At 41.9% G+C, this 24,503-nt stretch overlaps 1 protein-coding gene across 1 annotated transcript in view; it reads right to left on the bottom strand.

Annotated features, from left to right (window-relative positions):
• GADL1 (glutamate decarboxylase like 1) overlaps window positions 1–24,503 on the bottom strand; it is a 131,415-nt gene that overhangs the window by 92,257 nt on the left and 14,655 nt on the right. Inside the window, exons 5-10 of the mRNA XM_008709626.2 lie at window positions 24,079–24,194; window positions 18,171–18,250; window positions 17,995–18,049; window positions 12,884–13,000; window positions 9,402–9,466; window positions 9,072–9,153 (exon numbers count right to left, since the gene is read on the bottom strand). Coding sequence (XP_008707848.1) covers window positions 9,072–9,153; window positions 9,402–9,466; window positions 12,884–13,000; window positions 17,995–18,049; window positions 18,171–18,250; window positions 24,079–24,194 — 515 coding nt within the window. The remainder of the gene's footprint in view (window positions 1–9,071; window positions 9,154–9,401; window positions 9,467–12,883; window positions 13,001–17,994; window positions 18,050–18,170; window positions 18,251–24,078; window positions 24,195–24,503) is intronic.

A 24,503-nucleotide genomic window follows, 5' to 3' on the forward strand; every position in this document is an offset into this window, starting at 1 on the left:
GCCAAAGGTTGGCACAGTTAGAGTAAAGACTTTTTTTAAGAGCCAACATGAAATGGGATGTGAGGAGGTAATGGGTATGTCAAACCATATGGATAAGACAGACAATTTCTACACCCCGACAAAATTCCAAGGTACTGGCAGGAAGGACACTTTTTAAAACTTGAAAGAGATCAGGCTGTGATGATAGAGGGCATGCTACTTCATACTGCAGGTAACAGGCTTAAAACACATGACCATTGATGGTTTTGGAAAAAGACACAAAGTAAGTTGACTCTGGGAAACATTTCACTGAGCACTGAGTGTCAGGCTTTGTACTGAGTAGTGGGACTATGCAATGAATAAGACCCCGTCTTCCCTCCAGGAGCTCAGTCTGCTATATACACGAGTCCAAGAACCATGGAATAGGTTCTGCATGGGGACTTAGGCCCATTTACGACAAGTTGGTAACTACTGATTGAAATCAGCTAGTACGACCACCTTAGGCAGTAACTCATCCCTTGGAACCACAGTTCACAGAGGAATTAAGATATTAGGCTATATGGAGCATAGATCTAAAACAAAGTGCAACTCCTTTGTTAAAATTAATGACAATTTCAGTACCAACACAGAAACCCTAAAACCCAACACTACTGGTCTGTTTGGTGGAGAAAGACATAATGGATTTTGAATATGTGCAACTCTAACATTAATTATTATATCCCTTGACCTCCCGGAGAGGGAAAGTAGACAAGATAACGGTGCTTGTCATGACTGATAACACCACGTGAAGGGTTTTTGTTTTTGATGGGACACACACATCCGTACACGCATATGCACACATTTCCAAAAGCCTCGTGAAAAGAAAATCCACTTTGGTTTCTTGCAATTAAAAAAAAAAAAAAAAAAGCACCAAGAATTTAAAAGGGAGAGGGCTATTTGCCAACCATGAATTCGATGAATTCTGCCAGTTTTATGCAATCTCAACCTTGCTGAAAAGTCTAAAACTTTTCTCCGTTCACGCAAGAACATCCAAGACACAGAGAATAATTCTGGCAGCATCAAGCACAAGAGATTGATGTCTCTCCTACAAGTGAAATGCTTTTTTTTTTCTAATCAGTTTTAAACACCTACCTTCCCCTTTTCTGCCACATTACCTAGAAGCTGTCATTCCACAGAAACTTATAATATGGGTGTATAAGGGAAGTGTGAGTGTTCTCCCGTATGAAAAAAAAAAAAAAAAAGAATTTCTTTGATGATCAGATTGCTCAGTATTTTCAAACCATCTAATGGCACTTCCGTAGAAACTCCACGAAGAAAAACAAGAATTAAAAAAGAAATCCTCACAAAAACAGGCACAGTGTGTTCTCATTTCTCTGATAAATCTACTTTCCCTTCTCTCTTTTCTTGCACAGTTTAAAAAAAAATGGCCTACAATAATTGTCACTTGCAATATCAGTTACCACTCAGAATAAAAATATAAATGGGGCTGAAAACTCTCTGCCTTCTCCTGGGGGACCATATTGGGAGATAATATTAGGCTCCCTTTTCTCGTTTCACTTTGCATCACAGGGCCTGGCCCGTAGTATACTTTCAGTGAGCGTGTGGAATGAATTTCCTATCCTCTTCTTCTGACTACTCCTTCTCCTAAAGAATAATTGGGACTACATTCTTATCCTCCTCTAGAATGAAGGAAAGAATTGCAAGCTTATTGGCCTCACGTTTGAAAGCTAGCCCAGAGTCTCATGTCAATCCCTCTGTCTAAAAAAGATCCCTCAGAAGGAGCTATGTCAATAGATAAAATTAGAAAATGTTTATGTGTGTGTCTGTACATGTGGGTGTACAGATGTCTTGCCTACTAAACTGACAAAGCTAAAAACCCCTGTGATGTCAAAGATTAACCCACACACATACTCTGCTAATGAGAAGGTAAACAGTATTTTAAGATTTACTTCTTTATGTAAGAGAGAGAGAGGGAGAGAGTGAGCAGAGAGGGGCAGAGGGAGAGGGTGGAGAGAATCCCAAGCAGAGTCCTCACTGAGCATGGATCCCGACGTGGGGCTCAATCTCATGACCCTGAGATCATGACCTGAGCTGAAGTCAAGAGTCAGATGCTTAACCCACTGAGTCACCCAGGTACCCCACGTAAGAGATATTTTAGAAGGAAAATCAAGAAATAAGTATAAAAAACCATCATGAAAGATGATCGTGGCTCTTCTATGTCTAGGAATTTATTATAAGGAAAGAATATAGGATATACATGAAGATTTAGCCTCAAAGATGGCCGCCAAATCTCTAATGGCCAAATAGTAAAAGGACCTAATTGAGTGCTTGCTTCGGCAGCACATATCCTAAAACAGTCTAATGGGTCAGCAATAACAAGATGGTCAAGATCATTACAATACGTCAAAATGATAGACTACTACACAGCAACTAAAAATGTATAGAGGGGCGCCTGGCTGGCTCAGTCAGTTAAGCGTCTGCCTTCGTCATGATCTCAGGGTCCTGGGATAGATTCCCACATTGAGCTCCTTGCTCAGCGGGCAGCCTGCTTCTCCCTCTGTCTCTCCCCCCTACTCGTGCTCTCTCTCTCTCATCCTTTCTCCCTCTCTCGCTCAAACAAATAAATATTTCAAAAAAAATGTATAGAATGGGACGCCTAGATGGTTCAGTTGGTTAAGCATCTACCTTCGGCTCAGGTCATGATCCCAGAGTCCTGGGACTGAGTCTCGCATCAGGCTCCTTGCTCAGGGGAAGCCTGCTTCTCCCTCTGCCTTCCTCTCCCCCTGCTTGTGCTCTCTCTCTCTGACAAATACATAAATAAAATATTTAATAAATGGATAGAATGCATATTGGTTCAACAAAAAGCATTTGGTTAAACAAAAATACCATCCTAAAAGCAAAATATCTTATAATTTTTTTTAGATTAGGTATGTGCGTATGTATACACTTAAATGTATATGTGCAGGGGAAAATACATAAAAGGGCATCTTCAAGTATCTGTATTCTGTCACTTTTTCTTCATTTTTCTCCATATCTGAATTTTCTGATTCAGATGCATCTAATCTACAATGCATCTGAGTTACTTCTGAAATAAACATATAAAAATAGACATAATAAAAAAATCATAGCATCAACATAGTCTTTCCTAAAAAAAAAAAAAAATTGTTCAGTGACATTGTTCAGTGAAACTGGAAGTGCCTGTGAGTTAATATCGGGTGATAATGGTCGGTAGAAACGGAGAGGAAAAATCTATACTCAGAAAGTCATCCGATTAGCATGTTTCTCATTCTCATATATCTGTTAGTTTTTTTTTAACTAAAAAGTCCTCCTAATAAACACTAAAAAATCAAAAAACCAATATTGAGATTTTCCCCTATCTATGCACTGATTCTTAGACTATATTGCCTTTTCTTTTAGATCAAAGCATCAAAATTGTCTTTGATCCACAACAGCCATGTAGTGCCAGCATTTACATCTGAAGTCAACCTACTTATAATCACAGTTTTTTTTTTTAATGTCTGATTTTCTTTTCATCCCTGTGCTGCAGAGATGGTTAGTGATAGTACAACTCTGAGAGCAGCAGCTCTGCTTTGTTTTGGACGTAGTCTTCTCTACTAATACAGGGCATTAAAAATGCAACCACCACAGCTAGTCAATCAGGAGAACAGCATTGTGAATGTCAGGGCTTTGAGGGTACAAATTAGGGAATTAGTTTTTCCCTTAACAGAAGTATATTCACTAAGTAATTTGCTTTCTTTTAACTAGAGTTATTCCCTTCCATTAACTGGAGAAGTCCAAATTAAAACCACTATTCATCAATTACCGCTGGAGGCAGGCTCAAGCCTTGTGTTAGGACCGAGGCAATAAAACTCATCAATTGCAATTTTCATCATTGTTATCTCAGAGCTCTCAGAAGGAATAATTTGGGGTAGGGGAAAAACTGGCAACTCCTAGTTATTGCTGACACGATGGCAAATATTTCTGAGGCTTTTTTCATTGATTTAAGCATTAAATTTTTCAGTGAATTTTAATCTTGCCCTTGTTCAGTGAATCCTTGCTAAGCACTGCGGATGTAGCGGCAAATATGATAGCGTAGTCCCTCTCCCCATACAGCTTGTGTTCTAGAGGGAGGGGAAGTTAATACAGGAGAAATCGTAATGATGAGCTCTTTGTTTTGGACGTAGTCATGATTCAACAACCATGATGAGCTCTTATAGAAAGGGCACAGGGTCTGCGAAAGAACAGTGTGGAGATGCCAGTCCACCTGGCAAGTCTGGGATCTCTTCCTTAAGGAACTGACATGTCAGCTTCAACACGAAGGGCGACAGTCATGCACACTCCTCATAATAATCATCCCTCGAAGAGTATTTCATTAGTGACACTCTTTCCTGATCTTCCTCCTATGTCCCCGGCTGTTCTGACCTCAGCTTTCACAGACTCTAAAGCTCCTAAGTTCTATACCCTCTTCTCTTCTCACTCCCAAGGTCCTCCCAAGGCAATCCATTCCACTTCTAGGACCTTGAGGATCGGCTACATGTTAGCCACTCCCAATAAACTTTTCCAGCCCAGACCCCTTTTCCTAGGTCTGGATCTACGTGTCAAGTGCCTACATGAAACCTTCCCTTGAAAACTTCATAGGAATCCCAAATTTAACGTAGCCAGTGCTAAAATCAAGATAGTTCCTTCCCAAACCTTCTCCTCCTCCAGCAATCGCCATCTGCCTACACACGAACATTCACTCAGTTGCCATATTGCTAGGCAGGGAGTCAACTATGACACTTGCTTCTTCCTCATGTCCCACATGTAACTGGTAGTTCAGCCCTGTCTAGGGGATTGCTAAAGTAGATCTTGAATTTCATCTCATTCTTCCATCTCCCCTGCCATCAACTCTTCTGCTTCCTCTTCTTGCCTCCATTCTTGCCCACCTCCAGTTCTTTGTCTTAAATGAAAATCTTTTCAGATTACTCCCTGGCTTTAAAATTCTTTCTTTGCTCTGAAGATCAAGTCCAAAATCATTAAAATGATTGAAGACTCTGCAAGTTCCATCCACTGCTTCGTCTCATGTCAATCTTAGCACTATTCTCCGTGCTTCAGCTACAATGGACTTTTTTCAGTTTCTAAAATGAAAAGGATCTTCCCGGGGCCCCTGGGTGTCTGAGTCAATTAAGTGTCTGACTTCGGTGCAGGTCATGATCTCAGGGTCCTGGGCTTGAGCCCCGTGTCAGGCTCCACCCTGAATGGAGAGTCTCCTTGTCCCCCTGCCTTTCATCTCTGATCGTGAGCTCAATCTCTCTCTCAAATAAATAAATAAAATCTTTAAAAAGATTAAAATGAAATGAAAAGGACCTTCCTTTCTTAAAAGCTGTGTGTGTGCTGTTTCTTCTGCCCGAAACATCCCAGGTCTCACTGCTCTGTATTCTCTGAGTACCACACTCTTTTCTGTATCAGATAGGAGTGCATTTGGCTGCAAGAGACAGATCACCCAATGGACATGCTTTCAGCAATAATGACCTTTAATGACCTCATACTACAAAATGTTTGCAAGTAATCACTTCAAGGATTTGTGCAACATTTCAGAATTATTATTCAAGACCACAACTTGTCCCCTTTCTGCTCTGTCATCCTGTGCACGTTCCCCTTTTGATTTAGGGATGTCGTCTTGTGGTTGCTGGGTGGCTAGCAGAGTTCCATGCATCATGTTCTGATACAACTGCATTCAAGGTAGAAGTAAGGGAAAGGATGCTCTCCTCTTGGGTGTATCACTCCTAGCTGCAAGTAAAACCTTTCTCAAGAGCCTCATCACATTTCCTCTATAACATACTGACCATAACTGTGCCCCCATATGGTGGCTCCCAGTGCAGGGAGCCTGGTTAGATGGGTATCAGGAGGGAGAAGGGAAGGAGGTTGGAATAGCTGCAGAATATATGATCAACAGCATCAGACACATTCCTCGGACCACTTATCAAAATAATAAAGAATTAAATAGGAACAGTTTATTCATTGTCTCCTCTGTAAGATTATGAGCTCTTTGACTACAGGAAATGTGTCTGTTTCATAAGCCCAGAATTAGGACAGCACCTGGCCTACACAGGAAGTCAGTTAGCGTTGCTTGAATGATGAATGAATGAGTATGAAAGAGAACAGAGGCAGAAAATAGGTACAAAAGAGACAGAAAATTGCCAACACAAACCTTCTTAAGCTGATTGTCATATCTCATCTCTCATGGTTCAGCTCTCCATTCCAGTTAATTTAAAAACAATCTTTTATTTTAAAAAACGGTAACTTTTAAAAGTGTTCAATCCTTTGCACAATGCATGCAATTTTCCTAACTTCTTAATTCCTTCCATGTGAAATGACGTGGGTATTGTTTTTATTGAGATCCAGGAAGGAATTCTTTAAAAAAATAAAATAGGGCGCCTGGGTGGCACAGCGGTTAAGCGTCTGCCTTTGGCTCAGGTCGTGATCCCGGCGTTATGGGATCGAGCCCCACATCAGGCTCCTCTGCTATGAGCCTGCTTCTTCCTCTCCCACTCCCCCTGCCTGTGTTCCCTCTCTCGCTGGCTGTCTCTATATCTGTTGAATAAATAAATAAAATCTTAAAATAAAATAAAATAAAATAAAATAAAATAAAATAAATCACCCCTGTAATGGTGTTAGATGATCCAGAAAATTTTGAATTGCCTCAAGTACATAAATGTAAATCAATTCTTGGTGAAATCACTCAAATATCATTTGACAAGAAAAATGTATAAAAGCTAGAACTTTATTTAAAAGACTAGTCATAAAATTCGGGGTCTGAATTTTCCACTCCTGAGAGCATCGCACCAACAGATAAGGATATCATTCAGATCAGCAGACTGGGGAGAAGGCAGATGTAGGGTGCCTGGCACATAAGTGATGCTTACCATATTTTTGTTCTTATATCTAGATCAAGGGAAAACCTGGGTATATTCCTGACTCTGTCATGTCCTAAATACGCTAAGTATGGGTAAGCTGAAGTTGTTCCTTGGTTCACAAATGATATGGTAATCTTAAACTACCTTTCCATTACAAAATGCCGTTATAACTTCAGGAGTTAAATGCAGAAAAGCAAAACGGTGTAGAATATAGCCAACAGTAACCAACCTCATAAAATATTAGGGCATCAATTCGTATTGCCAAAAGTGTCTCTATCTCTAAGTGCAGATTCTGTTCATAGTTTCTGATGGATCTTGAAGGGGAGGAAGAAATTTTTCTTTATCCTAGGTTCCTCTAGCTGAACTAAGAATTAAATTTACATGAAGACAGATTAACAGGGAAAAAAAAGTTTTATGATGTGCACATGGAGGCCAAATAATGAGCTTGAGACCCAAACAAATGACCAAGGCTGTTTTTATACATTTCAGACAGTGAGACAATAAATTTGTGAGGAATGGACAGGATAAAGAAAACAGATGCTTGAGAGTTTTAATTAGTAAGGTATTCTTTTTTTTTTTTAAGATTTAATTTTATTTATTTGACAGAGATAGAGACAGCCAGCGAGAGAGGGAACACAAGCAGGGGGAGTGGGAGAGGAAGAAGCAGGATCTTAGTGGAGGAGCCTGATGTGGGGCTTGATCCCAGAACGCGGGGATCACGCTCTGAGCCTAAGGCAGACGCTTAACGACTGCGCCACTCAGGTGCCCCATAATTAGTAAGGTATTCTAAGTGGAATTCGGGCTGAGGCAGCAGATTAGTAAAAAAGGAACAGGTTTGTTTCTACAGCTCTCTTGGCTTTCAAGTTTCTGTCTCTGGTGGTAGGATGTCTTCTTACTTCTTACTACAGGGAGGGTCCCTTTCTTACGGGACATTTGTTTGCCGCTTTCAGAGGACAGAGGGGGCCCAAATGTCGTCACCCTGGCTAATTTCCAAGTACCTCCTATTAAAAATAATCAATATGCCGTCGGGGTGCACTTTGGGAGGCCTGCCCTTGGCCCCTACCGTATTCCATTTAGACACCTCAAAACACAAAGGGCTCTGACATACAAATGTCACAATTCATTTTTAAAGAGAGTTGTAACTATCTGCACATGCAAGACTAGGTTTTAATTTTAAATACGGCTTTCATTTGAAATAAAATTCCTTAAAAAGAGAAAATGACTTTAGCATTGGCAAAGGGAGTCCCCTAAGAAAAAAATGTAAACAGATGGCTGAGAAAGATCACCCACATGCCGCACACATATCTTGAGGAGGCATTTCTAAGAATGCAGTGGCACTTCCCAGCCTGGGCCACTTCCCACAAGGATCCTTATTTTACCCAGAAAAAAAACACGGGGTTTATACCTGTGGCCAGGAGGAAACTCAGCAACTCTTTCCCACTTGCCCCACCGTGGTTCAGACTAGCTTCCAAACTCCCCCCAATGTTTCCAAAGAAGCTAATAAGTGCGTGGTCGGTGATCAGCCCTGAACTAGCATCTTCCTGTATCAATGCGCTGCTAAGCCCTAGCTAAGCATGTCAGGCATTCAAGTTAATGTCTGACACACATCTGTTCCACTTTCTCAGCAAGCAGAAGTTTCAAGATGACTTAAATCCCAGACTTAATCAAGGAGAACAAAAACTTGGCAATGTTTAAAACTGAGGTTTAGGGGCGCCTGGGTGGCACAGCGGTTAAGCGCCTGCCTTCGGCTCAGGGCGTGATCCCTGCATTATGGGATCGAGCCCCACATCAGGCTCCTCCGCGGGGAGCCTGCTTCTTCCTCTCCCACTCCCCCTGCTTGTGTTCCCTCTCTCGCTGGCTGTCTCTATCTCTGTCGAATAAATAAATAAAATCTTTAAAAAAAAAAAAACTGAGGTTTAAAATATAATACAAATGAGGGCAAGAGAGACCATTTTGCTGTAACGAAAGAGATTATATAATACCAAAATCGAATCCACGAGATCACCTGAGCAGAAACACTAATTTTTTTTTTTTTATCTGAGGCTATTTATTTTTCCTTTCCGTGCCACCAACATTTACCAAAGACCTTCATCTATCTGGGTTCCAAAGCACCAAAATGTAAGCGAAAATGAGTCCTCCGCAAACACAGTAGTTTAACCCCCTTCGAAGCCCAAAGGCCAGAAGAGGAAAACTTACAGATTTATCTTTTACGAGGAGAGCACAGCACTGAATCCCAGCCATCAGCATCTTGTGGGGGTTCCAGGCCACGGAGTCAGCTCTGTGATGCAAAAGAAAAAGGACAAAGGAAGGAGGGAACTTAATTAGCTTCTACTGGTGGAAAGAACCATTTTATTAGCAGCACAAGGATTCAAGGGCTCAATGGTTTCAGTCCTTTGGGGAGACTGGAGTTTTCAAGTAAAAGAGTTACTTCGCCTCTTGTTTTCGGTGTGTGTTGTGTAAGTGTGCAAGATCCAGAGAGGTTCCCTTGTCTAAATAAGAGGTGCTGGGCCCCAAAGCAGCACTTACCTGTGGATCCCGCGCAGAAGCTGGCGGTGCTTCCTGGACATCAAGGCCGAGCCACCCCAAGAAGCCTGTCGAGATAGTTACAAAGTCACAACAGTGTTACTGCAATGTTCTGTGTTCGCCAGTCCTTTGTCATAGAAAACTCAGAGTGACAACCCTGGTACTTTGTTTTAAGCCAATGTTATTTCACCCGCCCCCACCTGTGTGAAAACCACCAGTCTGTTCTCTGTATTTAATAGTAAAATAGACAATATCTTTGACAAGCCCGGCATTCTCCCAGCCCCAGTGTGCAAATGCTAATAATGAGACGTGGGCTGAGGGCTGGCCTTCTGCATAATAAATGTGGCACATGCTTGAGAGGGTGGATAGAGGGGTTCACAGGAACTCGTGGCCAACGAGGAAGGGCTAAGTGGATCCTATTAATTAGATCTTTTCAGCCAAATTGCTTTCAGTAATATCTGCAAATCAAAAATCTAAGAGTGAGAGAAAGGAAGCCCGGGACTTAGGAAAGATGTCCACTGGAGACTTACGCATTATGAACAAAGAACAAGATGGCTGAGAATAAGAAATGGAAGGAAACCCCACAGTCAGGAAGTCTGGAGGAAAGGGAGGGGGAATCAATGTGAGCAATAAGGAAGTCAGTCTGGTCCTTGCAATTGAGCAGACTTCTAAGTCTTAATCTGTAGGGCGAGGAGGGGTGAAGGCTGTGAGGGAATATGAGGGGACCAGCTTGGGCTGTGTTGAATGCCTCCACGGCTATCGAAACCATACAACTTTGCATTGGCAATGGAGTCGTTATTACGTCAAATTTTTAGTAGAAAAACTAAGGTTCAGAGGTGGGAGGTGACTTGTCCCAGGTCTCACAGGCATTTAGTATTACATCTGGCAGCCTCTAGAGCCCCTGACTTTAAATACAGTGTTTACTACCTCTCCTGGGACTTGGAATGAAGAGTGGTTGAGACACGTCATGACGCTCTTCTGGGAGCGAGTGCCAAGCTTTGCGGCAGCCACAGCCTCTGCCTCAGAGAAGAGCCGGACCAGCTGGAATGTTCTAGTCTGAGGCAGAGGCTGAAGTAACATTTGCCCTCCTGGAGAAAAAGAAAACTAAAGTTTTCCTTATGCAGTTGTGTAAAGATGCCTTGTAATTAACCAAATATAAGACATTATCCAATGTAAGAGTCACCATTTTTTGTGTACCACAAAAAAAGAAAAAAAAAATGACATCAACATACCAACTTCAGCTCTGTTAAAATGTAAACAAAATCAGTGTATCTTAGAATAGGTAAAATATGTTACGTATGCAGGGCAACTCGATTTTATGAAACGCCCAGGAGGATAAGCAACCATAATTACATTTAACAAAAATAAAGTAGACGTCACTTTTTAATATTTTAAAGGATTTTAAAAATATTTTATAGAAAATTTCAAACAGAGGCACCTGGGCAGCTCAGTGTCAGTTAAACGTCTGCGTTCACCTCAGGTCATGATCCCAGGGTCCTGAGATCGAGTCCCACATAGGCTCCCTGCTCAGTGGGGAGCCTGCTTCTCCCTCTCCCTCTGCCGCTCTCCCTGCTTATTCTCAGTCTCTCTCTTTCTTAAACAAATACATAAAATCTTTAAAAAAAAAATTTCACACAAGCCAAGGTAACTACTGCAATGTGGCTGATTTTTATCTTTAAAGTTAATAAACTATACATGGTGTATGAAGTTTCTTCAAGATAAGCTACATAGTCCTTTATCAAACTTTGTCAACAGATTCAATATTATTATAATAACAATATAATGTGATATCACCTTATATCTAGCCTGTAGTATTAAAGCAAGAGTGAATATTGTCTCAATGTGAGCGCTAATTTCTTTACCAGGTCAGATATAACGGTTGTCGAATTCTGTCTACTGCTACTACATGCCTACTGTGTGCAAATCGAATAATTTGTATGGCTTCAACATTTCCTTATAAAAGTGTTCCCTTCAAAAAGTCAACCTTCAGGTTTTTTTTTTTTTTTCTGGAAAATCTAGGGAGGTTTTCATTCATACTTTTAAGTCACAATTCTCTCTGAGCCTCTCTTAAGTCTCTTAATCTCACTCCCAATTTAGAAACTGCTGTTCTTGCTCTGCTTTGCATAAACTATATAATCCATATTTGATGTTTCTTTTATGAGAATGGAATTTTTAAGTATAACTGCTGATAGATTTGATTTTTCCCCCTTATTTCCACAGTCACAAAGTACTCACTTCATATTATCTTTTAGGACCTAATGTATTATTATGCTCCGAAGTCTATAAAAATCAATAAGATAAAAGTTGAAATGTGAACGGATACAAATGAGACAGTCCCATTTAAAGTCACAAATAATCTACCTGAAGGAGTGCCACTGGCATACTAATAGAGGCTGTAACTTGAGTGAGCTTTATATCATGGATGCTTTTACCGGGTATTAGCATATGTTTAATGAAAGCCGTGAGCTGCTGAAAAATTCTCTCTGGAACGCAGACACGTTACTTTGAAAGCATAAGATCATACGAACTATAAAAGTATGTGTAGGTATATCCCCCAAATGCTGTTACCTTCCGTTCAAAAAGTCAAAAATAGTGCTCTTTCTTCTTCTGCTAAGGAGGCTATGAATCACTTATTTACCAGAAGAAAGTTCCCTACCGTGTCATCAGCACTTTCAACCGTCCCTCTGTTGGGTTGAGTCAAACTAATTAACTGCTAGTTTTACAAAAAGAAAAAAGAAAACCCAAAAAGCTCAACAAGCATTCATAACGTCTGAATGCAAATTTTTAACCCTGAAGGAGTAGAATTTGAAGAGTTACCTTTAATTAAGGAAAAATTTATTATGAACAACCCCAGGACTAACAAAATTAATTAGGAAAAAAAAGCTAATTCTTTAAGTCAGAAAATTATGAAGAATGTAAATTATCCGGATCCTTCTCAAATAATTATCTATGATGGATCCAGATAAAACCTGCTTTAATTATAGCATGCAATTATGTAATGTAGCTGTTTGCATTTTCCAGATGATTGGAATCATGTAATGTCAGAGCTGGCAGATACTTTACAGACCACATCAGCCACTTCTTTCTTTATAAATGAAACTGAAGCCCGAACAGCTAAGGTTGCAATGAAGAAGAGGCTGATTGGAACCCAGAGTCAAACTCTCTTGATTTTCTAGTTCAAGGGGTCCCTCATACCGTGCTGCCTCTGTGACAGTAAATGCAAGGGACCAAAGAGAATGGTTCATGGGAGAAGAGGAAATATAATGGAACCTGGAAAACAAAACCAAAATTTACCTCAAGTCTTGGCATCTTCGTCTTTATTATCTTATGGAAAATAGCAAATTTATTTCCCTTCATTAGAAAGACACGCTTTAAAAAAGTAGCCGGGGACCTCATCTCTGGTGTCTGAGAACACAAAGGACTTCCCACCAAAGCTGCAAATAGACTAGAAAGTTAAAGTGACGCGTACATACAAATGCACTTACGTCCACATGGAGCCAGAGGCCATGCCTCTCACAGATGTCTGCTATTTCATCCAGGGGATCAAAGGCTCCCAACACAGTGGTACCAGACGTGGCGCAGACGAGAAACGGAGCTGCTCCCTGTGAGGAGGACCCACACACAAGAACCGTCACCATCACCGCTAAGTCTGTCCTATAGTACGTTGGTAAAAGCATAAAGGCTATACACCCAGAAATGTATCTGGTTCCTTTGGAGGTAACCATTCAGACAGAGTGTTTTTCAGCTTCTCCACAATGTGGCCGCTTGTCCTTTCCAAGAGATCAAAGAAACTGAAACAATCCTATGATGGCAAGAGTCCTTTGTCCCAACTCCACATGCACCGTTTTTACTCTCCTTTTCTTTCTTTTTGAAGTGTTTTCTGTTCCTTAGATTTCCCACATACAAAGTGAGTAACCTCCACTGCAATGGCAAAATGGCCTTCTGTGTGATTCCTACCTCCTTTTGGGTGGGATTCACTGGGGGCTGAGTGTCAGCATTGTTATGCCTCTAAGAGATAAAAACAAGGATGGTGGGAAAATAACAGTCAGCTCCAGGTGCAAACCACGGAGGCCTGTCTGCCTGTCTCCTTGTCAAGTGCAGTTACAAAACAAAGAGTGTGATCAGGTACAAATTGGCATCAGAGGGGGTAGAGTAACCTCATTTGGATACGCTCTCTAAAATGGGTGCCCCAACAGAGAAATCCATTAGAATGGTCTAGAAAAAAGAACCTGCATCACTCCTACCATGGTTCTGCCTCTTCATACAGCTGATGGCTGCATCTTGTAAAGTGAACAGGTGCCAGAGGGCAAGGGAGGTGGGTGAGGGGGAGAAGGGAGACTATGGGAACACACGGAACGATGGAGGGTAATTCCGGCCAAGCTAGCCAAGCACCTTGGCCCCATAAGGAGCTTTGTAACAGCCAGGTATGAGGAAGTACGTGATGTTGTTCTCCCACAGATGCGCCCCAGCATGTCAGCAAAGATGCGTTGCTCACTGTGGAAGTGCCTTGGAGGGACAATGGCACACAAGGGGGGGGGGTGAGAATCTTAAGACTCTAGAGCACTTGAGGACTAAGTGACAAGAACGTTCCCTGCCTATAAAAGCCATTTTACCTCCATTTAGGATGGAGTCATTTTGTTCTCTTGGTTTTAACTTAAAGCGCAGTTGTTCTTGCAATATATTTTTATGTCCCATTTAATGTCAGGAGTTATTTCTTTTGAACCAGACTCCTTCCGATTTAGCTGACCTTTGACAGAAAGAAGTTACTTCTCAAGGGAAAGTGGGGCAGAGCAAAGACACTTGGGCCACATCTTTAAATTGAGATGCACAGGAAACAAAGCAACGGTACCCAATGAATCCATTTGCCATCTGGGGAGACGGTTGTGACACATGGAATTCAGTCCACTGGAATCTGGTAGAGCAGGGCTAGTGGGTGATAGAGCCCCTAGGGAGCCACCTGCTTTGGGAACACTTCCCTGTGCTCAACTATCCACAGATTCCGTCTTTATCACGTCAGTGACCGAAAAAAAATGAGACTGGATTTACAATAATCATTAAAAGTAAGAGAAAAAAGCAATTTCCGAAAAACACGGAAGGTGTCTTTAATGTTTGGACTGGCTCCTCGTAAACTATGTGACACCCTGGCAGTTGTGAGAAAATACTTTTGCAAGCTATGATAGCCTATTAATGAGTTCTCCTCACCTTTTTAACAATCTAGCCATAAATATCAGGCCCCAGAAATCAAACTTATGAAATCTGGATTTAACCTTCCAATTTTTTTCCTTTCTCGTATCTCCTGCTGTGAATGAGAAAATTCAGTGGAAACAGTATTGATTGTGTGCTGCTGATGAGCTGTATTCCCTAAGAAAGTTTGTCATTTGAAACACTCATACACAAAAATACTTTCAAATATTCCGTGGTTATACGCGTCTGATCGTGAGGACTTTAGAACCTCTGACGCTCCTGTGGTTTTCACCGTCTTTGGAGTGGCATCAAGTAAAGGTCACTGCTCAACAGATTTTTAAAGGATTGTGGTGGGCCACGGAACTGAATCCCAGCAGAAAAAAATATTAATGTACTCTCCCCACATCTGTAACAATACGAGTTCAAAGCGTGAAACAAAAGAGCTAGGTCTGAAGCTACTGCAAAAAATAATAATAAGTAAGCTAATCACCGGGTATTATCTCAAAATGGATACAAGGTTAGTCCTTGGTGAATCCGGGCTCGAGTTTTAACTAACTTGAAAGAAAACTGAGGAGACATACCAACTCTCACACCATGGCCCTACTTTTAAATGTGCCTAAAGCAATTTTCACTTTTTCAAAACTTCTCTTTTCAAGTTCTCAACTTCACGATATGTCAGTTTCATGTCCTTTCATTGTCGAAACTAACAAAAATTTGAACAATGAAAATAACAATGACTGCAGTGGAATGAAACCCATAAAATATGCTAGATGATCCCTAATGATTCTAAAAAAGAAAAATCATTTTGGCTATCTTTAGGAAATGCTAGGCAACTCACTCACTCTTCTGAAAACTGGTACACAAGGGGGAAGAATCAAACATTTATCCTACCTTGGTTGTGCAAATGGTTTCCTTAGGGAAACCAAATGAGAATGAGGGAAGGTTTTCCTCTATGGTAGTAAGCCTACTAATAAATGAAGGGGGAACGAGGAGAACAAATTAGAACATCACTTAATGAAATAATGAGTCTAGACAATGATCATCAATGGCAGCAAAATTCAGGAGGTGAGAGGCTGATACTCAGCTCTGTAATACATGTGCCCACAACACCAGAAGCCACCGATCCAACATTAGCACAAAAAGAGACAGGAGATGTGTCCTGACCGAAGGACAAAACGCCACCTGTGAAGCTTTCCCGGTAAAAGTTCCAATCTGAATCCCACTGAGTCTCAAGACCCCACTGCCAAATTACAGGAACTATAGAGACCAGATGGGCTGTAGGTGGGGGGTGGAGCACTGAGATTCTCAAATTCTTGATGCAATCTACAAAATCCACAATATGGAAAACTCTACAGCATAAAGGACTTGGTTTTTTCAACAGATCAATTGCAGGGAGAGAAAAAAAGGAGGAGAGAAAAAAAGAAGCTGCAGATTAGAAAAGATTTGTGTGATGAATCAACCAAATGCAACATATGGACCTTGAGTCCTTATTCAAACAAGCCAACTACTTAAGAAATGCAATAGGAAAAATTTTAATATAGAATGAAAATTTGATGATACTAAGAATTTATTTCTTGTAATGGTGTGTGTGGGTTTTTTTTTTTTAATAAAGAGAGAGTACGTACCTTTTTACAGATATACTGAACTATTTATAGATCAAATGGTATGATGTGTGAGATTTGCTTCGAACTAATCTAGTGGTGGTGGGAGGGGATGGGTAGAGACAGAACAGAGCAGAAGCTCACAGTTATTGAAATTGCACGATGGGTATATAAGCTCATTATATTAGTTTTCATATATTTGAAATTTTCCATAATGAAAAGTTTACAATTCAAGAAGGAAAGAAAGAGAGAAAAAGAGACGGGGGAGAGAGGAGGGGAGGAATCGTATGAACCATACAGAAAGCACAGTCAATACTTCCCTCCCCCTCTCACCCCGCCAACAAGCACTAATGACATAAGCAAAGTTCTCTTTGTTATCTGTAGAGGCTAAAACTAGAAAAAAAAAGATAAAATTAGAACACAATATCCGTGGCTCACAGCAGAACCAACAGATTGTAATATAGAATTTTACCCAAGAGTGAATGAAATCTGATAATCTGTCTCACCAGACAGCTTTCAAGTCCTCTTGTCATTGGAATGTTAAAAAAAGAGAGAGAGAGAGAGAGAGAGAGAGAGAAATATAGATCTAAGGACACACAACTGAAGCCAGTACACCTGTAATAAAGGCAGAATTTTTAAGTACAGAGAATTTAATGGAAAATTTAAAAAATGTGAAGAGTAAAATAACAGAAATGTATTAAAACAAAAAATAAAAATAAAAGAGCTTATCTTTCTTACAGTGTGGAATCCTGTAAGGAGAGATATACTTCTGGGCACCTGGGTGGCTCAGTTGGTTAAGCATCTGCCTTCAGCTCAGATCATGATCCCAGGGCCCTGGGATCGACCCCAGCAACGGGTTGGTTTCCCTGCTCAGTGGGCAGCCTGCTTCTCCCTCTGTCCCTCTCCTTGCTCGTCCTCTCTCTCTCTCTCTCTCACTCACTCTCTCTTGAATAAATAAATAAAATCTTTAAAAACAAAAAAAAGAGAGCTATACTTCTATCCCATCTCAAAACTGGGCTTTTCAGTTTTCGGAAGTTTTAGCAGTTTCACACCCGACTCTGTTGCTACCTACTTGTGGGGGAATAGTCGGAAGCTCCGAAAGCAGTGAGCACTGTGGTGGGATGGGAGGGAAGCAGAGAAGCAGGTGCACCTAATCCAGTGGGCTTGTGGTCCAAGAAGCAAGATGGCTGTCACCAAGGCCGCCGCGCACCACAAAGCAGGTGTCAGGGCACAGGCTTGGTTGGAGTACGCCAGGTGAGCAGGGCAAGGCCCTGCCTCCCCCACCAACGGACATGTCAGCTTTAATACACTGGCAGCTAAGGAAGAGCGGATGTGTTACCAGAGCTGACCCAAGAGAGGGTGATGGTTTCTGTGATGGGGCTTTGGGTGGAAGCAATCTGGAGCACAGATTGTTCGAGGAATCGAAATCATTCTGAATGCAATCCAGAGATGATTGGCCTGGCCTCCAGAACTCTCAGCCCGTAGTTAGGTAGGAGAGTGGCTGCAGGGACCCTGCTGGAGAGGCTGGGCTCATCACTTAAAGCTAATTCTAGGCAAGAATCGGGAATATGGTGATGTCAGTGTTTTAATAGGCTTCAGCAACCTGGGAATGAGAACATCTGAGAAACTGCACAGAACATAGAGAGCCAAGCACCTGGAAATAGAACATCTGTAAATGAGTTTCCTTATTTTAATTCTAACAAGCTCCCTTCTCTCTCCCACACACAGAATCGGGTCTGGCTGCTTGCAAATCCTCCCTCATACCCAGACAAATGCCTCTGTTTTCTGCCCCTCTCTTTCTCCCCTCTCACCTCTTTGCTGGCTTGCCAAATTTGCTTCTCCAGTTCCGCAGGTATCATTTTACCTCTAGGAGACACAGATTTGAGGCACTCAGTTATGTTTAGTCGTGAACAGACCCTGGTACTGCTTTTTAAAAAGTATGAATTCCCCCTCCGCCCACCAGGCTTCCAGATCCTGTCCCCATTACCTTCCATCTGTTTCCACAAAGCAAACATTCTCTGTCCCAATCCCAAGAAAGGAGGCTGCTTTCTTCATAGAGTAATGACACTAAATTAAAAGGGACAAGGGGGAAAAGGAAAACATGAATACCTAGCATGAAAAAACGACTGCTTATTATCTAAAGTCGTATGGCTGAGCCCAATCTTTGGAACGTTATTGCATAAAAGAGAAAGAAAATAACTCAAACGAGCTCCTTAATATAGCAGTTGAAAACGTTGACTTTGGTTGGGATCAGAGAAACCAGGAGTTCATTTCAAGTTTTCTCAGTTACAGCTATGGAATCTTGAGAAAATAATGTACCCTCTCCAAGCCTCAATTTGATAATTTAAGGTGGATGCGTCAGTGCCTAATTCAACTGCTTTTCATAGAATTAAATGGGTGAGCCTGGCCTAGGGAACAAACTTGGTCACTAGAGGCTGTTGTTTTCCCCTAACATTGAGAGAAGCTTCTCTTGATGCTGCTAATAAGACTTAACATTAATGGAAACAGAATCTAGTCCATTGCTGACTCAAAACCCTCTGAGGAGGGAGCGAGACTCTGTCTCAAAAATTGCAGTCCCCAACCACAGAAGAATTTAATTATTTTCAAGAGTGAACAATGGGTTATAAATGCTGATCAGACACTTGACCAGTCTTATTTAATATTAAATGTAAGACTGAAATTAGACACAGAGGAATGTAGCTAAAAGCATAATAACAAAAGTAATAATAATTTATGGACACCTTACTTTATGCAGCCCTGGCATGAATAGGAGGCTAATAGGAGGCTGTGGAATTAGGCCTGGTCTAGTTCTTACTGGAAATGGTAGTATATGCCTTAGATTATTGGGCCTTTTCTTCCCTACTACATAAAGCCTATAAAATAATTAGCATTCAAACACTGGAGATGTCACTCTTTATACATTAGTGTGGACAGGTGGTCCATTAATTCTTTCTTGTGCCAGAAAAATGAAGGTGCTAAAGGACATTATTGTACCAAAAACCCTTAGTAATTTAATTTGTAGGTATGAATACATTAAAAGAGTAGTCATGCCTTCACACTTAACTTGATATATTCCCTCAAATGTGGTAATTTTTTTTCTTCTTTTGTCAAGAGAGTTTTATTGGAAGCTCTTTTTTTTTTAACTCTGTAAAAATAAATGCAGAAGTAACACCATTAGGAAAAATGAAACCATCCTAAATAATTAATTTCCAAGTATCAAATAGGACATGGCCAAATGCCTGTAGGATGCATTCATTTCAAGTTGTTACAAGAACATATGCATATTGAAGAGTAATAATGTACATGAAAATGTAATTAATTCCCTTCTTGCTACATCAGCCCACCATTGCTAGGGTGACATAGCCAAGGTGAATTATTTCTCAGCAGAGACTTGGACTCTGGCAACCAACTATTGATCTTGTAATGATAAATCATAGCCTATCCCACTGGCATCTGCCAGTAAGGAAAATCACGTTGCTTTGCCCTGAGAAACAGCAAAGTGTCCCCAACCAATGGGTCTGCTGAATTAAAAAACTAGTAATCTGACGAAGAGTAGCTTCAGTCAAGCTATCTTTGGCTACCTCAGGGCAAAGGAGAGTCCAGTGTCAATCTCAAATGGATAGGGACAGATTAAAAAAAAAAATGTCTGCAAAACTGAAGTCTAGACACCTAAAGACATCAGAGGAAGAAAAGAGTCCTGGAAGCGGAAACAAAAAGAAGAAAAGAAAGAAAGAAGGCAATGCTTCAGATGTGCGGAGTAGTTTCAAGGAAAGGAAAATCCTAGAAGGCCGGAGTTCAGAAGTAGCAGCTGCCTTTAGAAACAAATGGTGTTTGCTCCCATCTCTGGCAAAAGATAAGTCAGTCGTTCGTTCTAAGACCCAGTCTCCCCCCAGAAGACTCAAACATCTCTGTGGGCATTTATTCCTATAACGATAAAACAGCAATGGGCCTCTATGAAAGACAGAAGGGCACTGACATTTTCCTTTCTGGTTCCAGCAAGGAATTTTTCTGTGACCTTGGGTTTCCCAAGGTACCGTGGCTTTCCCCTCGCATAGATGGCGAGCTGGGCACTTGGACTCCTTCTAGTGCTGACTAGTCTGATGCTCAAATGAGCTCCAGGTGGTGCGAAAACCGGGATCTGTGAATGTCCTAGGTTGGGGAATAAAGAAAAGGAACGAAGAAATGTAGGATAGGGACCTCTCCAAGAGCACACTTGTTCAGTTCCTAAAGCAGAGTCAGAATTCAGACGGGCTACTCTGTGCTTGGCCTGACGTCCTAAGAAACACCTGCTCGCGGGTGGAGAATGCCAGCACTAGCATCCAAACTCCACTCAGACTGGCCTAGACAGAAGGGCCACGAATAGGGTGAGTGAATGAGGTATGTGAGGAGGCATGACCTTGAGAAGTGCACCCTGGTCTCTCTCGCCCCATCCCAGCCTCCGTCCTGCTAGAGAGGAACTAGGCCATTTGCTGGCTGGCCTGGGAGGTAAGGGTTTCTCTTCTCCCCTTGATTTTTAGTAGCGGACAATGATCATTACTTATGTTGATTCCCAAAAGGACTTGAATTATAAACCTACAATTTCTTTAAATTCAAGGAATTCATATCTAACTGCTAATTGAGTCAGAGATTTATTCCTTTTATTATTTTTCTCCAAAAGTCTCTTCTCTTTGGTTCCTATTCAGCCTGGGGAGGCTACTGTGGATACATCGACAGTGCAGGGGGCTCTGCCATGATGTTCCAGGTCTTGGTCAACAGTGAAATTACAATGAAGACTTCAAGTAGGCAAATACACCTTCAGTGGTGAGTTCATATATTCTGCATTTGATGGTGCAAGACAGGGATGGAGTAGTTACCCCGGAGGCCACAGAAAAACAGGAAAAAGAAGGCAACCCAATAAACAGTACTGGAAAATAACCACAGGGCCATGGCCAACACCTAAAAGCAAACAAGGGAGGTATAGCATAAAACCTAACATAGGTTTTAAGACCATTGCTAAAACACAACCTTCTTTAATTCTTTTTTTTTTTAAACGATGAATTGATTTGTTGTAATAAGTGATGAAGTTGATGGCCAATGTATGAATTAAAATCATGCAAATATTATGACCTCAGTCTCTTCGGCAGAGCAGGGAAGGGAATGAGCAACAAGGTAGGGTCTGGATGAATGGGGTAAAAATCTGTATTTGGAGCAATAGTGTGTTCGAAGCTATGGAGTTTTTCTGTGGAATTCTCATTGCTCCGAGCTGAACGCTTGTGTCCCCTCAAAATTCATGCGTTTAATCCCTAACGCCCAATGTGGTGGGATTAGGTTGGGAAGAGGTCATGAGCGTGAGGCTCTCATAAGGGATAACTGCTATAGGGAGAGAAGACAGGGACCTCTCCCTCTGTGTCTTAGCACGAGCTGAGGAAAGGCCACGTGAGCACACGGTGGTCCCCAAACCAGGAAGCAGGCTCTCACCAGCTACCAACTCTACCACCACTTTGAACTTGGACTTCCCAGCCTCCAGAACGGTGAGGAATAAAGGTCAGTTGTTCAAGCCAGCTGCTCCATGATATTTTGTCATAGCAGCCCAGGTAAACTAAGATGTGCATGTAGTTCTTGGTTTTCTGGTTCCATCTTCTGCTGCCATGTTAGCCAGGGCAGATCGTTTCCCTCTTTTTGCATATCTATCTCCACTGGAGAGTAAAAAAATAATACTATTTCTGCTTTCCCAACTGCATGAGGTTTCTATTTCTTTGCACTCCCAATCTGCCAGCTACACCAGTGTCCCTGATCTCTTCCAGGCATAATCTTTATGCTAGGCTTCCATAGAATTCCTTCCCCTCTTCCAGAGCAATTATTCCAGAAAAGACCTTTAGTAAGTTTTAAACCAATGAACGAAAAAGGCAAGAGTAAAAGCACTGAGCTGATAGCAGGAGCCCTATTGAATCAGCTTTCACAGGCACGGGAGCAACGATACAAAAGAAGGGACTTTGCATTTCGGATATGCTGGCTTCCTCCAACTGAAAAGCCCAAGTTTGGAACCCAGAAGGGGAAACTCGACACCATAATAATCCCAAAGGACCAAGTGTTTTCCCCAGATGTCTGCATTCCCAAACAGTTCTTTGCTTGCTCCAGAAGCAGCTTTCACGAAAAAGGGCCTCGGGTGGCTGGCTGAGTTAAGAATCTCAGATTAGATGATTCCTTCCAGAAGCTTCCCCACACTCAGCGCCCACTTTGCACTTGGCACTGAACTAACCAGAGCAAAAGTCAACCAGAGCAGGTGGAAAACATGCGGCACGGCCAGGTTTCTTCCACTGCCCACCTCTCTTCACGCACAATTTACCCTTTGGCAATAATAAAAGAAATCGTGCTCTTAAAAGAAAATGACAGATAGAGGAAAGCCCAGCTGGAAATAACAGAGAACTTTTAGAATTTGCCCGCCTCGTGTGTTTCACGGGAGACCTTGGATTATCACGGAAGGTAGAGAAGCTATACTCTTCCTGCCAGGGACGGCGGGGAGGAAGCAGTAGTGGGATGCACAGAGGCACCCACTGGAATGGCACAGGAAGGGAAAAGGGAAAAAAGAATCTCTTTCAGATCAGACTGCCCTTCAATGTGCTCTCCATTCTACCCACATTACGACAGCTAGGTAATTCTCCTCCTCCTCAGAAAACTAGCTCACATTTCTGTGTATCTATAATGTGCCAGATGCTCCTTTCCATGCATTAGCTCATTCAGTCTCTGCAACAACCCACTTAGCCGTGACTACTAAGCTTGCGTGGCTGGCTGCTGGCTGCTGGGATGGCCCCAAATGGTTCCCTTCTCCCTGTACCCATGCCCTTTGCCAGGGGCCTTTGCAGAAAGTCCACCAATGAGATAGAGTCTGTTTTCCCACCTCTTGGATCTGGGCTCGTCGACATCACCTGCTTCACCGAGAACATAAGGTAGAATGGGCTAGACTCAAGAGGCCTGGTGGGTGTCCATGCTGTTTTTCCCCCTGAACCGCCACCATGACTATACACCTAGACTAGCCTGCTGCAGGACGAGAGACGCATGGAACAGAGACAGCTCACTGGCGTCACCCCTGCAAGGCCCACTCCGAACTCAGCCATCGGGCAGCCAACCCCCAGATACGTAAGGGAGCCCCGCTAAAAGCTGCAGAACAGTCCCGGCTATCTCAAGACTCAGAAGCCATGATATCTTGCTCTAGTTCTACACAACTGGGCTTTGGGGTAATTTGTTAGAGACAACAGCTAACTGATACTTCTTTTAACAAATTAGGAAAGTGAGGCACAGAGGAGTTAACCAACTTACCCAAGGTCACCCAGATAGTTAGTAGTAGACACAAGAATTGAATTCAGGCAGCCTAGCTCAAAGCCAATGTACTTACCCATAATCAGACCTCCTACTTCGGTGGGGAGTAAAAGGACATAGGGGATTGTGGCAACATGCAATGAGGGGGTGGGGGGTGGGTGTGTGACGTTCACTGTTTCGGAATATCTCTCTTTCCTCTTGAAAAACCTTTGCGTTAGCCATTCAGAGCAATCCGTTTTTACAAGGAAATGTGAGTGTTCTGACAGTGCTGAGCGATCATCTAAGTTCTAATAAATAAGGCACTCAAAGAAGAGATTCACGGAAAGAGATAGCACTTTCAAATTGAATGTTCTCTTTTCTCAAAGAAAAATGTGATAGACTCTAAATTTTAAATAAAGGTGATGTACAAAATTGAGTGGCCAGGGGTTACAATATCAGTCCCATCAGAATTTCCTTTGGAATGAAATATGACGTTCTACTTACTCATATTAGTCACACACGGGTAGGAGAAAAGCGTATCAGAAGCCCCAAAGAAACAAACCCCCTTAAGTAATGCATTCTCAGAAAATCTGTATCTGATATCAAAAATAATTTTTTACCTCGGCAGATGTGAAAAGGATTAATCTTGGCAACCCAGACAGCCCCTTTTCCTTAATATCAGGACAATATTTGTATCTAGCTAAATTCATTGCATACATATTGGACACCGAACCACCTGCAAAAAACGACATTGAAATGGCATATTTATAGCATGAAATTATAGCTCCCTAAGAGCCGACCACAGGGGAAGACATGAATGGCTATGGCTGTTCTAGTCTAAGGACAGATCCCCGCAAGAGTCATCTGAGCACCATGCCCCGCCCCTGACTCTTACCCACTTCCTAACCCCCAATTACAGCAATTTCCAATCTCAGCAAAGACTGAACTTTTGGTCTCTTCTCTCATTCCAGAGTTTTTCCAAACTAAAAGTTTCAATCTACGGACGAGGGCCAGTACCCAAGTCTTCATAGTTAACGATATTCTG

The sequence above is a fragment of the Ursus maritimus genome, unplaced genomic scaffold (genome assembly GCF_017311325.1).
Source record: "Ursus maritimus isolate PB19 unplaced genomic scaffold, ASM1731132v1 scaffold_20, whole genome shotgun sequence".
Classification (NCBI taxonomy): Eukaryota; Metazoa; Chordata; class Mammalia; order Carnivora; family Ursidae; genus Ursus; species Ursus maritimus.